The following is a 16,660-nucleotide window of genomic DNA, read 5'->3' as shown; positions in this document are numbered from 1 at the left end:
GTGTACTCCGGTTGGAAGAGTTGGTGTTTTGTCCAACTTTGGATTCCCAACCGAGATGGTGTACTCCGGTTGGAAGAGTTGGTGTTTTGTCCAACTTTGGATTCCCAACCGAGATGTTGTACTCCGGTTGGAAGAGTTGGTGTCTTGTCCAACTTAGGATTCACAACCAAGATGGTGTATTCCGGTTGGAAGTGTTGATTTGTTCAACTTTGGTACAGCCGAGATGGCTATTTCGGTTCATGAATTGGTCTTGTTCTGCTGAAGTACTTAGACCGTGTTATGTATTCCGGTTCGATGAGTTATACCGAGATGTTTTGCTGAAGACAGAACTGATTACAACCGTGCATACACTTGCAAAAATTTGAATTTTCATTGATAAGAAATTCATTACAAAAAGTGGGGACCAAGCCCGGTTACATCAGCAGTGTTGAAAGCAAAAATACAAAAGAGAAGAAAATTAAACTAGGGGGGATAGATGGGTGAATTCGTCCTCGCCGGCTTCAAGGTCAACGGTTGGACCGGTATCTTGTTCACCGGGCTCCTCATTGCCGGGCTGCTCTTGCACTTCGGCCTCTTCTTCCTCAGAATCTGTCTCCCCGTCCCCATCTTCAAGTCCCTCCTCGGCCTTAGTCTGTAAAGCGCTGAAAACATCGTTGGCATATGGCACGAGGTAGACCAGTAGTGAAGCTTTGGGAGGATTGGCAAAAACGTCGGTGTCAGAGCCCTGGCCGAGCTGTTCGCAAGCGGATTTCTAGCCAGCCTTGAAGTATATGTCTTGTGTTGCGAAGACTTGCTTCTGGTAATTCTTCTCGGCCTCGTTGAAACCCGCGTTGTTGGCAGCCCGGCAAGCCTTCCTCTTCTCCTTCTTCAGAGTGTCAACCTCGGCCTGGAGCTCGCTTTGTTTTTTCTCAGCTGCATTCAGTTGACCGAGCAGCCTGTTATTATCATTGTTGGCCATCTCGAGAGAAGCTTTAGCCCGGCCGAGCTCGGTTTGAAGGCTTTCAACCTGGCTGGCAGTGTCGTTGGCTCTCTGCCTAAGCCGGTGGATGCGCTCCAAGACCAAATGTTGTTTCTGAATGGCCTGCACAAAGAAGCAAGTATATCAGAAAGGGGACCGAGCAAGAAGGACCGAGCAAACACTTGTGAAATGTTAAAAAGAACGCCGACTTACCCTGGCCATGGACTTCACGGAAGATTTGACCAGCCGGGTGTCAGGGACGTGGTCGCTGCCTACCACGTCGCCCGGTAGGAGAAATGCTTTGGAGAGATCGAAGGCGAGCAAATGTTCTTTGTCAGCCTTGATCGAAGCAGTCACCGGGATGTCCTGTCCCCGGTGCTTCAGCTGAGGACGCCAAGCGGGCACGGGAGCAGGAGTTTCAGCTGGATGTTAGGTTGTCAGCTCGGCGACGAGCTCGGCGGAGGGATCTGCCCTTGGTCTTTTTCCAGCCCGGCGCGCTTCTCTGGCAGATTGCCCGGCAGCTGGAGCTGGAGAAGCAAGGGCTACCACGGCTGCACTCGATTGACCGGCAGCCGGGGAGCGAGTGGTGACGCTCGGTATCTCGGCTGAGGTCGCGGTTAGAAGGTTTTTGATCCGAGATCTTTTGGCCATTTCTTGCTCGTCGGTTAACCGGATTAATGGGACGTCTGGTAGGGCTGGATCTGGAGGTGGCGAAGGAGCTCTGAGGAAGTTAGTTACTCTACTCTGGCGCGGAGCAGAATATCTGTAAGTCGGTGTGTAGCCGAGCAATTCGTTGCAGTCTCGGTGACGGTACCTAAGCACGGCCCGAATTGCCTCGACGTTGGGGAATTGGTAGTTGGCATGCAAGGCTTGGATAGCTGCAAAAGAAACAGGGAAACCGGTTAGTTAAACTAAAGAATTAAGTTCACTGAGCAAGTTTGAGTGGTGGCTTACATGAAGAACCGAAGTCCTTGCTTATGAACCAGCCCGGCACCTCGGCTGTTTCGTAATTGCCGAACACCCAGAAAAAATCATCGTCGTGCATGTCTTTATCCGGGGTGCCGGTTATGATTTTTTCCTTGCCCGGTCTTATTTTCAAGTAGTAAGCTAGGCCGTCACCGGTGTGGCCCATTGTGTATTGCCTCAATATCTCGGCTAGGCCTAAGTTGGTGCCTAGCCGTTGGTTCAATTCGTGAACGCCGTTGATTATTCTGTAAGTGTTGGTGGACACCTGTGTGGGTACCAGCCCGGTGCGGCGGAGGAACTCGGTTATGAGAGGGTTGAGCGGGAAACGAAGACCCCCTTCAATGATGGATAGCACGGTGAAGGGGCACTCCTCCCTACCCCAAGGTGTGGTCTCCTCTTCTGCGAGCGGCAGGTGGACATCGGCCGGGACGCCGTACTCCTCCCTGAACGTAGCCAGCGCAGCCGGAGTATCCACTAAGAAGCGGAATTTCCCCATTTTTGGCCGGCTTAGGGTATCCCGGCTGAGGGGTTTGGCTCTGTGTATTGGATGTTGCCCGGTCCTGAGAGCCTCAGGAATGACAGTGGTCCCCTTGGACTCTGCAGGAAAAGGATGGCAAGTGTTAAGTGTTAGCGCGGTCGCGCGAAGGTGCTGGATTTAGCTCGGTCATTAAGTGTGCCAAACCACCTCGGTTGTCTATTCTATCTAAGGAGCCCGGTCGCCCAAGCGGACCAGTTGTTAGCCCGGTTGAACGGCCAAGTCCTTTTGTTATCTCGGTTTTCGCCTTGGTTGAAACTAACATGTTGTTATCCCGGTTTGGTCGGTTTTTTGGATCAAAAGAAGGCCCAAAGCCCGGTTCACCCCAGTTCATCAGTGTTCTTCAGGAAGACGAAGAACACCAAGAACAGTTGGGGCGTTTGGGACGGATTCCATGGCCTTTGCCCTAAATGCTACGTTTTTATGCCCTAATGTGTGTAAAATGAAAGAAAATAGCAACTAGGGGGATCGAAAACCTTACCTTTGGAGGTTGGGGGCAGTTCTTCCAAGAATGAGAAATGGCAGTCGAGATAGAGGAGAGGGCTTGAGCTCTGGATCGTCAGGTAGTGTAAAAGCAGTAGGAAAAAATGGCTTGAGGAGGGTGATGTATATGTAAGGGTGAAAGGCCGCCCAAATTCAAAAATCTGACAAGAACGGCGGGTTGGCTTCTCGATGACCAATGGGAGCTCGCCACGTGTCCCCATTTATGGCTACGTCAGGATTGAAGCGACGGGATGAAGAGACGAAGAGCCAGCCGAGCTACTTTCGATGAAAAGGCTTTGAGCCGAGGAACATGACCGGGGAAGGATAGCAGATTAGCTCGATGAAGGCTTGGCGTCTTTATGACCGGATAAATGTTATCTCGGTCGAAGTGGGTAATCCCAGTCACGCTTCCGCGGACGGAATTAAGGGGCAATTGAGAGGGTAATTTATGATCTGGAGTTGGGCCGAGATATAGACCGAGCAAGTTGAGAGCCCAACGGTGCACAGGTCCGAGACGATCGACTTTTTACCCAAAGTGGGCTGCCGGAATTTGGGCCGGGCAGAGTACGGGCTGAGTGTCACCCCGGACCGGACAGAAACTGCTCGGTAAGGCAGTGCTCGGTCGGATCAGGGTGCCCGGTCTGAGGATGGCCAAAGCCGGATTGACCGAGTGACCGGCGCCCAAGAAGGCATGGACAACCGAGGAAGTTGAGTGGCCGGTGCCCGGAAAAGCATGGTCAGCCGAGGAGACTGTATGGTCGGCAGGAAGGCCGATCGAAGTATCCGGGCTAGGCTCGGCCGGGATGCCACTTAGCCCGGTCCTCCGTGTGTCTATCCGGTTAGGCGCTTGAGGTATGAAGCATGGTATGACCGAGGAAGGGCAGCTCGGCTGCCGAGCTCCAGCTGTGCTGACAGGCAGTTGAGAGCAGGTGATGAATGGCATGGTTTATGCTGACAGATGGGATAGCAGAGCCACGTGTCAGGAGATGACAGGGAGTGGATATGGGGCTCAGAAGGTATATAAGCATGTCTGCGCCTCCCATACGGGACACACGAAAAAATCTGTAAGAAATCCTTACACTAAAACACTCTCCCTTCTCTCTATTCCCTCTAAGGTGTGTGCTAACTTGACCGTCAGAGGGTTTTTCCGGCCACACACCGCCGGGTAGCTCACCATTACTTGCTCGCAGGTGATCGGATATCGACGGAGCTCGGAAGAAAGGAATACGGGCACGCCGGAATATTTGCTCCCCGTACAAATACTAAAAGAGATTTTTTTTTTTTTTTAATGTCTAAACCTGTCCCACACTGGTCATTATGGCTGATGGGGGCTAGAATAAACCGGAGAAAACTAGCAGGCTCACCTTAAAATTCTAACTTTCACTTGAATGTAACGGAAATTTGAACCTAACAGTAAGAAGATGAACAAATTCCCTTATCATTAGGACGGCTATCGCGGTGGTCACTGAAAGAGACTAAACAATGCTTTCCTCATGACAATGCGAAATAACAATTTTACTCTCTTGGATGAACAAAATTGATTTCACTTTCAATGGATATATATATATATATATATATAAAGAGAGAGAGAGAGATGGGAGCTAAGAAGTGAAGATTTTTAGTTACACTCAAAACGCTACAATCTGCACCATGAAGTGGGTACTAGTAGGTACAATGAAAGCACATGCGATACGAGAATTGAAATATCAGGAACAGAACATATAGGGAGTGAAGTGCAGTGTAAACTGTGAAACAACCTTATTCACGTCTATAATAGAAAAGAATTTGTGTCTATTTATTTTATTTTTTCAAAAATTATTTTTAAATGAGTAATTTGATTAAGTACATTTAAAAATACAAAAAATTATTAAAAATATTTTTAAAAAATCCTAAAAACAAATAAAAATTTGTGTGCATTTTTATATGAGTTTTTCTTTTTTTTTCTTTTATGTTTTAATTAAATCTTTCTAATTTTTAAATGCATCTAATTTTGACCTAACTACGAAGTTAAAAAAAAAAAAAACTAAAATATGAAAACAAATAAAAACTCATCTAAAAATAAATTCTCAAAACTTAAACCAAACAAAGCCATCACACAATTCATAAGCTATTGTTGCCACGTAGGAAAAAAAAATAACAATAAAAAAGAATTTATTCCAAAATTTGATATGTTTATTTTCGATTTTCTCAAGTTCTTTTTTTAATTATTATTTGAAGGGGCTAAATGTGAAATGGGTCTGGTCCAAGCCTTGGGCTGGCCCAATCCATTGAAGTTCGAATCCAAGTGGGCTGGATGAGTATATGGGCAAACCAATTGAGCCCAACTTCATGATCAACAGTCCACCCAAGTCCTCAAGCACTCTGACCCAACCCGCAGTGGAAAGGCTAGTCCAACCGTAGTGCTGGGTTGAGCCGAGCTGCGAGACTGAACCTATGGGCCGAACAGAAAATAAGCCGAGCTCATACAAAGATATCCAAATAGGATCAGCCCATCTTCATGAATGATCCTGTAAAAGGCCGAGACAAGGCATAATGGTGCCGAGCTGAGGCACAACGGTACCGAGTTGAAGAAACCTCGCAAGGAAACGTGGAAGTTGTGAATGTGTGCATGTACAAGTTGTCACCTCAGCTGGTCTCCTACACCTAGAATCACGGAAGTTGTTGAATCAAAGGAATGTGGTTAGTTATCAGCATGACTACAATCAGTATATGCATTCAATGACAACTACCAGGTAGTCCCCCACCTTGAGCAACGCTAAAAGGACACCTGGCAGCATCCAAACTCCATGAACCCACCTTGAGAAGCAAGCAAGGAACACTATATATACAACATGAATTTCACATTGAAGATAACTGAACAATTCCAAGCAAAATCACACTTAGATACAAACTCAACTCTCGATACATTTTTTCTCCGATCCCTATTCCCACACCGGAGGGGTTATCTGGCCAACCCCAGCCGGGCAGCTCTAACGGTGTTTCCTGTGGCAGGAACCTCAGTTCCTGGATAGTCCAACCGAGTGCGGAGCCCCGATCCACTTTCATCTAGTGCAGAATCCGGTACGGACATTATTATTATGTAAGTTTAGATCATTTTTTGTTGTTGTTGATGATGATGAAGAAACATATATTTTTTGTTTGGTTTCCAAGAGAATGAGAGAAAAGTTGAGAAATTGATCATTTAAACATCAAAGCCACAGTGAGGATAAGATTATATTTGGTTTTCTTGTTATGTTTCTGTATTTTTTTCAGCAACCAAACACGCAAGGTTATTAATACATGACAGTTAGTGTGATTCAAAGTGGATACTCTCCTTAAATTTCAGAGTAAACTTTAAGTTTACTATGATTCAAAGTAAAATTTTATTCTTATTAAAAACATGTTGATTTGCTTAATGATATAAAATTTTACTTTGAACTATAATAAACTTTACTCTGATTCAGATTCAGAGTAATCTAAATCAGAATAAAGTTTATTATAATTTAAAATAAAATTATACTCTGAGTACACTATGAGAATGATTTAATATGAGAGTTGATAGATATAAAGGTAATATAGTAAAAAAAATAAATTTTACAATATTAGAGAATTTTAAAAATATCTAAATAATTCTTATCTTTTTAAAAAATAAATTAAACAGCGACAGATCTATCACTAAACCCCTTTTCATTTTGCGCACAAAATAATGCTAAAGTCTACCGTGGGCTTGATATTTGTTTGAAGCCTAATTGATTGCATGTGAAAGGGCATGCCCCAGGTCAGTCAAAGTAAACTTTTGTTTGAAATTTTACTATTACTCAAAGTAAAACCTCAGAATCCTTAAATTGACCACTGCTTGACATGTTGCACGTTCTGATTCAGCTTAACGACTCCACTTTCTCATCTTTGATAGAGATGTGAAAATTATGTGGGTTGGTGTATGTTGTTAAAAAATGCACATATATAAGATAAAGTGAGGATTAATCCTGTGTGTTAATAATTTGTTAATTTAGTGATTATGAGTTATTTTGAGAAGTTAGTTAAAAGTTAATTTTTTAATTTTTTTTTTTTTGAAAAAACGTATAAAAAATAGAGAGGTGATATGACCCAAAATCAGTTGAAAGTTAATTTTTGTTTTTTTGTATATATCTTAAGTTTAAGAGGAAATAGACAAAAGGATGCTAATCGACTAAGAGTGTATGAATATGGGTGGAATCAGGATTAAGATTTTGACAATTAAAATAGACTAGAGTCAAGGTAAATTTAATGTAAAAAACTGGAGTCAAAAACAACTAAATTTTATTATAATTTTTCATTTCATAATGTCCAAAATGATATGATAAGTGAAGCATTTCATTTATCATATCTCCGATTTTGAAAATAACATTAATTGATCAAACAAGATGGATGATATTTGAAATGTTTTAATTTTGTAACGTTTATAATGATTGGACAATAACCAAAAAAATGTATAAAGAGACCCCCACAAAAAAAAAGAAAGATAAATTTGAAAGTTGTTTTTTTCATTTTTAATTTTATGTGACTATGTTGGTTAAATAATAATACTATGATGATATAGTAACGTGAAATTTACTAAATTAATCAAATAATATGTGAAATAGTGTATAAAATTATTGATTAGTGAAAATGGGACCAAAAGATATTAAAAGTCTTTACATTTTTTATAAACATATGAATTTGGTTATCTCTCATCTTTTTCTTTTTCTTTTTTTTCTTTTCAAATTCATTATATAAAAAATAAAAGAAGTTATTTAAAGAATATTTACTTTTATTTATAATATATAATTATATATGTATATACAAAAATGTTTAAGACCCCCCTTTCCCTTCACCCCCTTTGACCCCCTCTCTCTTTTGATTGGCTATTTTTTCTTTTGTTTTTTTTCTTTTTCCCTTCTCCTCCAATCACCACCTGCCACGTGTGTGTGGGGGTTGTGGGGTGGTGATTGGAGGGGGGCCTCTATCAATGCTCATATATATAATCGGGAGGGGCCAAGGCCACCTCTGATCCTTAACAATTCTACCACTGTATTAATCACACAATAACAAAAAGAAGAACAATCATATATACAAACACAAGATATACATGATTCAGCGAGATGCTTACGTCCACGACAGAGAAATGGTCAAAATTCACTACATGCAATAAGGATTACAAATCAGTCCGAAACGCTCTCTATTTTTTTCTAACTCTAAAACATATAAACTGAGACAATTTATAAGGTAAAAACCAAATGGGTCAAAAGTAACATTATAGGTTCATAAATATCAATTTCAATGCAATCTAGATCCGTTAGGATTGCAATGCATCACGGGGCCCGCCCCCGGCTAGGGGTATACCTCACAACACTAATTTTTTTATTTTTTTTATTTTATATTTAATAGAGTTAAACTTCTCTTAAAATTCAATCTGAATTTAAATGGCCCATAGGATCCTACTATGAGTCCGTTCCAAGATACCAACTATTTATTTTGTAGTATTTTCTTTGTATATCATTTATAAAAAATTAAGTTAATATAATAATTATAATTTTTTTATTTTGTCACTGAAAAAATGAATGACAAATATACTTTTACTATAGATATTAGCTTTCTTTCAAATTAAAAAAAAAATTAAGTTTAAATTTACATTAAGTCCTCAAAATAAATGGATGAAGTATGGATACATTACCCTTACTTCTCCTAACAAATATAAGAACTTTTTTTTTTTTTTGTGATTTCAATAATTACAGAAATCTCTCTTATTTTTCTGAAAATATCAAGATTCCCTCTCCATTAGTTTAGCACAAATGACGTTAATTGACTATCTAAAATGACCATATTACCCTTTTGAACTGAGTAGAAAGATGAAAACTATCAAATCAATCAATAAATTATTTAAATGAAATTTTTTACTCACCTTCCTTGAGATTTTGTACATATATTATTAAAAGCCCATACATATTTTTCCATAATACATTAATAATTTAATACAAGATCCTAATAATATAATACATATAACACTTATTTTACACCATATAAACAATGAAAATTTATCAATTTTAATTAAAGCATTTATTATTTAAATTTCTTTTTTTCTTTTCTTTTTTTAAGTTGAAACAAATGGATTAATTTTTTTTTACCAGCAATTTGTCCTACTTATTTATTCATATGTAAAAAAATTATTTATCTCTAAATTGTTAAGACATTATTAAAATATTTGTCATAACCTAAAAAAGTCAAAAAGTCATTATTTTATTTAAGTCACATCATTTTATTTAAGGCACATCACTTCTCTATCGCATCACTTCAAACTCAACACATAAACAACCCATATGTCATAAAAAGTCAAAAAATACACTTATTTAGACCATCCTAATTAATAAAAAAAACTTAATTTTTCTATCACTGATTTGGATTTATTTTTTTCTTAACTCACACTGAATTGTTATTTTCCCTTAATAGTTGTTTAAGGGATATGCATTGTTGCACCTTTACATTAAATACCATATCGCTATTTTTGTCCGAATTTTCAGTATTTTTGCAAGGTAATTTATTTACTGTTTACTTCAAAATGGCAGTGTATTAACAGAAGCCCCTGGGAGTGAAGATTTAAAACTGATCAATTTCATATTTTTTTCTCTCTAAAATTAATCTTAGATAGCATTCTAATAATTTAATATAAGACTTATTCCACACTATATAAATAACATAAAATTTATCATTTTAAATAAGGAAAATTTATTGGAAACTCCTATTATAGTAAATTATGGTCATTTGGTCCCACGTTTTTTCCCTTTGTTTGACAAGTCCATTTAGTGCGTACTTTCTTACTGGGTAGTCCTTTTTCAAATGTTAATAGGGTGTAACCGGACAGATATGCCCTCACGTTCCAATTTTATGAGAATTCTTATGCTTTTATTTTTGGTATGTGCAAGTCACGTTTTGGGGGAGTTCAGGAAAGCAATTCACAAAGGTATCAAATGGGGGGGGCTAGGGTTTTATTGCTTTTTGTTGTTCGGAGTAGAGCAACACAGTTAGGGTTACAGTGGGAGGTTACGTGGATCACTAGCTTCTACCGATCGTTTTTTCACAGGTACGTTATGAAATCATTTTATTATTCAACATTTGCACATTCAGGATCACTCAATATTGAGCATGTCATTGAACATTGGTTTGGTGTATGTACTCATTTTGTACGTATACCCGGTTCTTTTTTATAAGTTGCATTTATATGTTGTTATATTGTTGTCGGGGAATTCACCGGTATACCCCGTTCGGTGATTAATCAATGCAATCGTTTATGACTTCATTTTTTTTCCTGTTCGACTTCTATTGTTTTCTGTTATCGCACGTGGTTTTTACTGCAGGTCTATTGTGTGAGAACCCAAATATAAAAAATTAAGTAAATAATTAATTAATAACAATAATAATATTACAATCTCAAATATTTTGATGGTGAATCTTAAAGTGCAAATTAAATATTTGGAGGGTCTTGTAATTAATTTTAAAACCTAAAATAAATTTCTGGTGAAAGTCTTCAATTTAAAGGCAAGATTTATTATTTAAAAAAATAAATAAATAAATAAATAAAATAAATTAAGTGTCAAATTAGTAAGCATATTTTGATCTAATAGTAGTTGTGTTTTATTTAAATTAATGGAGAGATAAAATAAAATAAAATAAAACAAAGGGCATTTTTATCTAGAGTCATTTATGTTATGTATAACAAAGAAAAGAAAAGAAAAGAAAAACCCTAGGTTCCTAATACATTCTATAGCAGTAGCCACAGCAGCCACGGGAGAGGGTTTGAGAGAAGGAAAAAAAGAAGAAGATGTTGCAATCAAAGAACTTTTGGGTGTGTTGTGTTGTGTGTGATCATCAAAGGTTAGCCCTCCTAGGTTTTCTTCTCTTCTTCCTTTGTTCTATCCTTATTCTATAATTATTTTATTCATTCATGGAGAGGTTGTAGGTTTACGTATTTTGTATATATATGTATACACTGTTAAGAAATCTGAGGAGCTAAATTTATGTGTAAAGAATAGGTGTAATTCTTAGTCCAAAAATTCTGCACATAATTACGAACTTTAAAAATCAAGAAACCATATCAAACGGATGAATTTTAATCTGAAATTTTTACAGTAGATTAATGAATTTTTTCATAATTTTTGGGAGTCAAAATTCATATAAATTGAGGTATCCAAATCTGTCCAGGAAACCATTCCGAAATAGTAAATTCGGGAGTGTTGTTCTCTTTGGGTATAAATCCAAAAATTATCAAATTAGTGTCATTAGAACCGGTTACGAGTCTAGTTTCGTATGTTTTTGGCCTTGCATTGATTGCTCTTGTATATTAAGAGAACCGTCAATTTCTTTAAAGTGCTGCAGAAAACAACATGTTTGGATATAATAAATTGTAGATAATTATTGTAATAAGAAAATCAAGTGAAACCAATTGGGTTTGAAACTTAGGATATAGTAGATCATATCTAGAGGTTTTTAGAAATTTTCAAATAGCGTGGAGTGGGTTTTGTAATTTTCAAAGTTAGCGAATAGATTGAGAAAACTTGTTTAAAACACTGTTTCATCTTAAAGTTATTTTTAGGTAAGTTTCGATCGGAACTTATGTCTTGGGTGATTTTAGACCTTGAAGAACATGAACTTAGGTAATATTTAAGAGTAACGATGAGTTGGGTTGAGCCATGTTAGTGCGTTTTAGTTGAGTTACTTAGTTCCTATTTTTTTGTATTTTTAAATTAGTTGTGACGTGTAGTTTTTATACTTGGTTCAGGGCACTAGTTGGACTTTTACACTCTATTCGAGGATTATATTATTTCGTTTTCAGGTGAGTAGTTTCATGCTACATATTTTTATAAATGTTCCCCTACCCTGAACTGTTAGAAAATTAAATTGTTGTTTCATGGTTAAACTGTTTTGATAAATTATTATATTATCAATTGAATCAAATTATTTCTGAAACATGTGTGAACTTGGCATACTGTAAACTATTTGTTTTGGTCCCATGTTTATAATGATGAACCACCATGTTTTGCAAAATTGATGTGTATTGATTATTGGAACCATGTGTGTATTTAGTCCAAGGAAATTATTCCACTGTGTGTGGTGACTCTGGCCACTAGGGAACAGATCTGGGTTGGGCCGTGATGACTCTAGTGCTCAACGATTGTAAGGAAAAGACCTTTAAAAACAACTAGGTGACCTTCAATCTTATCGTCTTTGAGAAAAGGCCCAGGTGCCACCCTGAGGATGACTCTTAGTTCGGTATTGGATCCAACGGGGCTTATAGCCTTGAAAACTGTGTGGCAGATTATTTTTTTTTATTGGTGCCAAGAAAATTATTGGTGTTCATGTTATAATCTGTTTTAAGTGAAAAATGTCGTTTATCATACGTCCAACCGAAGTTATACTTGACATGAAACAAGATTACGGTCTAGACATAACTTACCGTATGGCGTGGCTTGGGGTTGAAAAAGCAAAGGGGGAACTATTTGGTGCGAACTCAATTTCATTCGATTAGTTGCGGTGGTACAGCACTGCTGTGATGGAACACAACCTCGGTAGTTACGTTACCCTCGAGCACGATGAACACACCCACCGATTCACAAGATACTTCATATCTTTCAAGGCATGCATCGATGGGTTCACCCACTGCCGTCCACTTCTTTTCCTTGATGCCACATTCCTCAAAGGTTGTTTCAAAGGATTTTTACTAGCAGCCACTGCGAAAGACGGCAACCAAGGTTTGTATCCGCACCAAATTTTCCTACTAACGCATCATTCTATCATACATAAACATTTCCACCATTCACGCATTCATGTTTGACATTCACAAAGTATACTTTTTAACAATTGTTGTGAACGTCGATCCATGTGTTACAGGGTTATTCCCACTAGCGTTCGTTGTGGTCGACTCTGAGAACACGACAAACTGGTCGTGGTTTCTACAAAACCTCGCACATGTTCTAAATAGGGACAGACCACTCACATTCATTTCAGATCGGAACGCCGGGTTACTGGAAACAATGCCAATTGTTTTCCTTAACGCGGAGCATGCCTTCTGTTTGCAGCACTTCCAAAGAAATCTGCGTGACAGGTTGCATTATACAAACAGTATGCACCAGGCTGGGTTGGTGAGCAAATTACGCCACTGCGCATATGCACCAACGGTTACTGCGTTCAATGATAAACTTGAACAATTCCACAAATCAGGCCGCGGTGTTGCATCTGAATTCCTTGCTACCACACCACCACAACATTGGGCTAATGCATTTTTTAGGTAAACGAAATGGGCATCACCATAATTCTCAACAAAATTCACCCTACACAATGTTACCAAACTGTCCACATCATTCTACAATCCATAACACCTGTAACTCATTTTTAAATTATAGGGGAAGATGGTACGGCGAGATGTGCTCAAATGCTGCAGAATCATTCAATTCATGGATACGGGAGGCCCATAATCTGCCAGTCACCAGGATGGTTGACAGCATCAGAGCCAAAATAATGCGTCAAATGTCAAAGCGTAGAGATGCATCCCAATCATGGACTGGAACAATATGTCCAAAAATGGAGTCCCGTTTGGAGAAAGCATTCAACAAAGGCAGGTCATGGCGAGTCAGCCAATCAAATGCAGACGTATACGAGGTCCACTCATTTCCTTCGGCTACAGTCAACATTGGCACCCAAACATGTTCATGTTTCCAGTGGCAACTTAATTGGTTCCCTTGTGCACACGCGATGGTCGCCGTTAGGAAAAACGGTCATGATTTGAACAATCTTGTAGAACCCTACTTCCATGTGTCAGAATACCGTTCGACTTACGCCACAAGTATCTTCCCAATTCCAACCGTGGAACAACCACCATTTGATCCGCATGACTACCTCATCAACCCCCCCGCTGTCAAACGCCCTCCCGGCAGGCCAAAGAAGAAGCGGATACTATCAAGGGGTGAACATGTGTAACAGATCCGCTGCGGCAGGTGTGGCCGCATGGGGAACCACAATAGGAAAACATGCAACGAGCCCATTTAAATCGCTCACGAAAGCCCGAACATTCAACATTACAATTTTGAGTTTCCGTACCTACGCTGTGACAGCGCCAAATAAATATTTATTTACGTTTTTATTATTTTCATGAACAATCTCTATCCATTTTTGAGGCAATTATATAAAAAGTGTGCGACGACACACCATTTACGAATATTCAATGTGTAACGTAAACATCATATAATATGTGTATTACGACAATAGTCAACCCTCCAAATTTCACACATCTACACATTGCCAACAAAAAAAAGAACAACACATACTGTACCAACATTATCATCGGACTAAAACAGTACATTTTAATCACTCACCAAATTTCAAACATTGAATGTAAAGAAGTTATTTTTTTTTAACAGCACCGTGCCACATCTACGTAAATCGTTACTTACATATTGGTTATTTTCTGTAACTATACAGTGCCACAGACACATAAGATGTTATTTACTTGATTGTCGTACCGTCTTAACATTACCCCGGGACTAAAACAACAATTTCGGAGCCACTTCCATCTAGCAAACACATTATATTATATTCGTTCCTCACCAGACATCATCGTCGTGTTAGGTTGACATTACACGTCCACAAACACTTCCCTCAAACGTCAACATAGCATCACACATGCTAGACACTACACTCCTAACACTTTCAGCAACCAAGTCATACAGAACACTTAAACACTATTGCAACCACAATGCCAAGCATAGTTACATCACACCCTTTTCTTCTAACGTTATCACCACACATTCACATCACTCAATTGCATCCACTTTCATCCTACAAACGTGTGACAAAACATAATACAGCGTGACAAGCACTTCACGATACGCAATACATGGTTTTCGTTCCAACCGACACGTTCTCATCATTTTAACATACCATTACACTTACACCAAAACTCCCTTCAAACATCAACATAGCTTCCTACATGCTCACTACCCTCACACGACGACGTTGTGTCCAACGTGGTTGACATTGCATTACTCCCATCCCCAACGACTACGTTCCACTACTGGCCACACAAAACGACCACTACACACAATTCACATTGCACGTTACGACAACGTTATTCATAATAGAACACTAATTTCAAAGAGTACGCCAACCATGGTCACACCCCACACCTTTTCAACTAACATAAACAATGCACCACCCACCTTCCACTACATGCATACACTATCCGCTGCACGATACAAATATTCCATACACGCTCTCACAAAAATGATCACGCTACGCAAACAACACCAACCCCCCCAAACAAAAAAACTTAAAAAATCTCCAACTTCACTCACTTGTTCCATACACACGTCCCACGAACAGCACATCAACTGACCCCACCATTGCCCAATAACCAAACGAGAACCACAACTTAAGCCCGCACACCCACCGCCCAAATAAAAAGAAAAAACAAACAAAATCGCCCCACCCACTCCAACAAACACACAACCAACACACACACTCACTGTTGTCCCGTCAAAATAAATTTGAATCCACAATCTTAGCGCAACAAACCAACCAAAAAACATTCATGTGCAAATAAACAGTTTCACCAAATTTCAAAAAAACTCAAAAAACAAAGGAACATTTTCCCCATGTTTCAAACAAAATAAATAAACCACAATAATTGTATGTGCACAAAGTTCACTACATTACCCCAAAAAAATCCTAAATTATTATAATCTTCCACATTATACCAATGTCTACCCATATTGCTGGCAACCCCTCTCAGCGGATCCCCAATCAACTGCTTTACTGTGTTAGCCCGAAGAACACTGCAATTGCCTTCTTACAAAGACCGCGCAACATCTACATGGTGCACATATTGTCTCATGATGGCGCAAACTACAATCGCACAGTCAAGCCTGTGAAACCAAACATGTAATTAAAAAACCAAATTACGAAATGATATGGATCTAATTTGTGGCATTATTTACGCCAACTAGATTACGCGGCACTTATGATTTTGGCCGTTGCTGTGGGCATTCCACGACTAACTCCACTGGCGTATCGATTTCCTGTGTTCCGATAACGTCAAACACTCCACGAGACACCATCGACTCTCGTTGCACTTGGACAAAAAAAAATTTCTGTACAATCACTAAACAAAACAAACTAATATTAACCCTCATGCAATTTCGGAAGAAACCCAACATATGCACTAAATCACCACTGCACAAACTCACCAACGTCATAGCTTCATTGGCATGAGCACCCCCCGCACCACCCCTATTACGCATCAAGTTGTAATGTTTCCAACTACCATCCTCCGTGTCGTGCACAACAAGAGTCCAATGCGATTGGTGGCATAGGGGGAAATGGAATTTACGTGCGTCTCCTGTGGCACACACGTTATTCATCACGTATTTCGCCTTGGCCGACTTATTCTCATTCTTCATCATGTCCTGAATCAGCCAACTAATCAATAACATAAAACGATACAATGTACCAAACAAACACATAAACACATGCACGCGTAAGACCCTCACCAAACATATACTGCTGAAGAAGTAAGATTTATCCGGGAAATCATTCCCTGCATTCAACTTCTCCTGCTCATCTGTAAGCACCTCAGCGTACGCATCTATCACCTGTATGAGCCACTAAGAAGTAGGAGATGTCGTATTGACTTAGTTCAACGAACCATTGTATGAGCCTGCCTAATGATTCTGGTT

The 16,660-nt window shown here is 39.2% G+C and overlaps 1 protein-coding gene across 1 annotated transcript; it reads left to right on the top strand.

Annotated features, from left to right (window-relative positions):
* The first annotated feature begins 12,483 nt into the window (after nt 1-12,483).
* LOC145824310 (uncharacterized) lies at nt 12,484-13,907 on the top strand. Its single transcript, XM_082923948.1, has 3 exons — nt 12,484-12,682; nt 12,822-13,218; nt 13,334-13,907. Exons 1-3 carry the CDS (start codon nt 12,484-12,486, stop codon nt 13,905-13,907), a joined length of 1,170 nt encoding a protein of 389 aa, XP_082780074.1.
* Nucleotides 13,908-16,660: the final 2,753 nt, after the last annotated feature.

This window comes from Camellia sinensis, chromosome 4 (assembly GCF_055761805.1).
Source record: "Camellia sinensis isolate YWXY chromosome 4, ASM5576180v1, whole genome shotgun sequence".
Taxonomy (NCBI): Eukaryota; Viridiplantae; Streptophyta; class Magnoliopsida; order Ericales; family Theaceae; genus Camellia; species Camellia sinensis.
The sequence above is the reverse complement of the archived record's forward strand: the minus strand, read 5'-3'. Positions and strand labels throughout refer to the sequence as shown.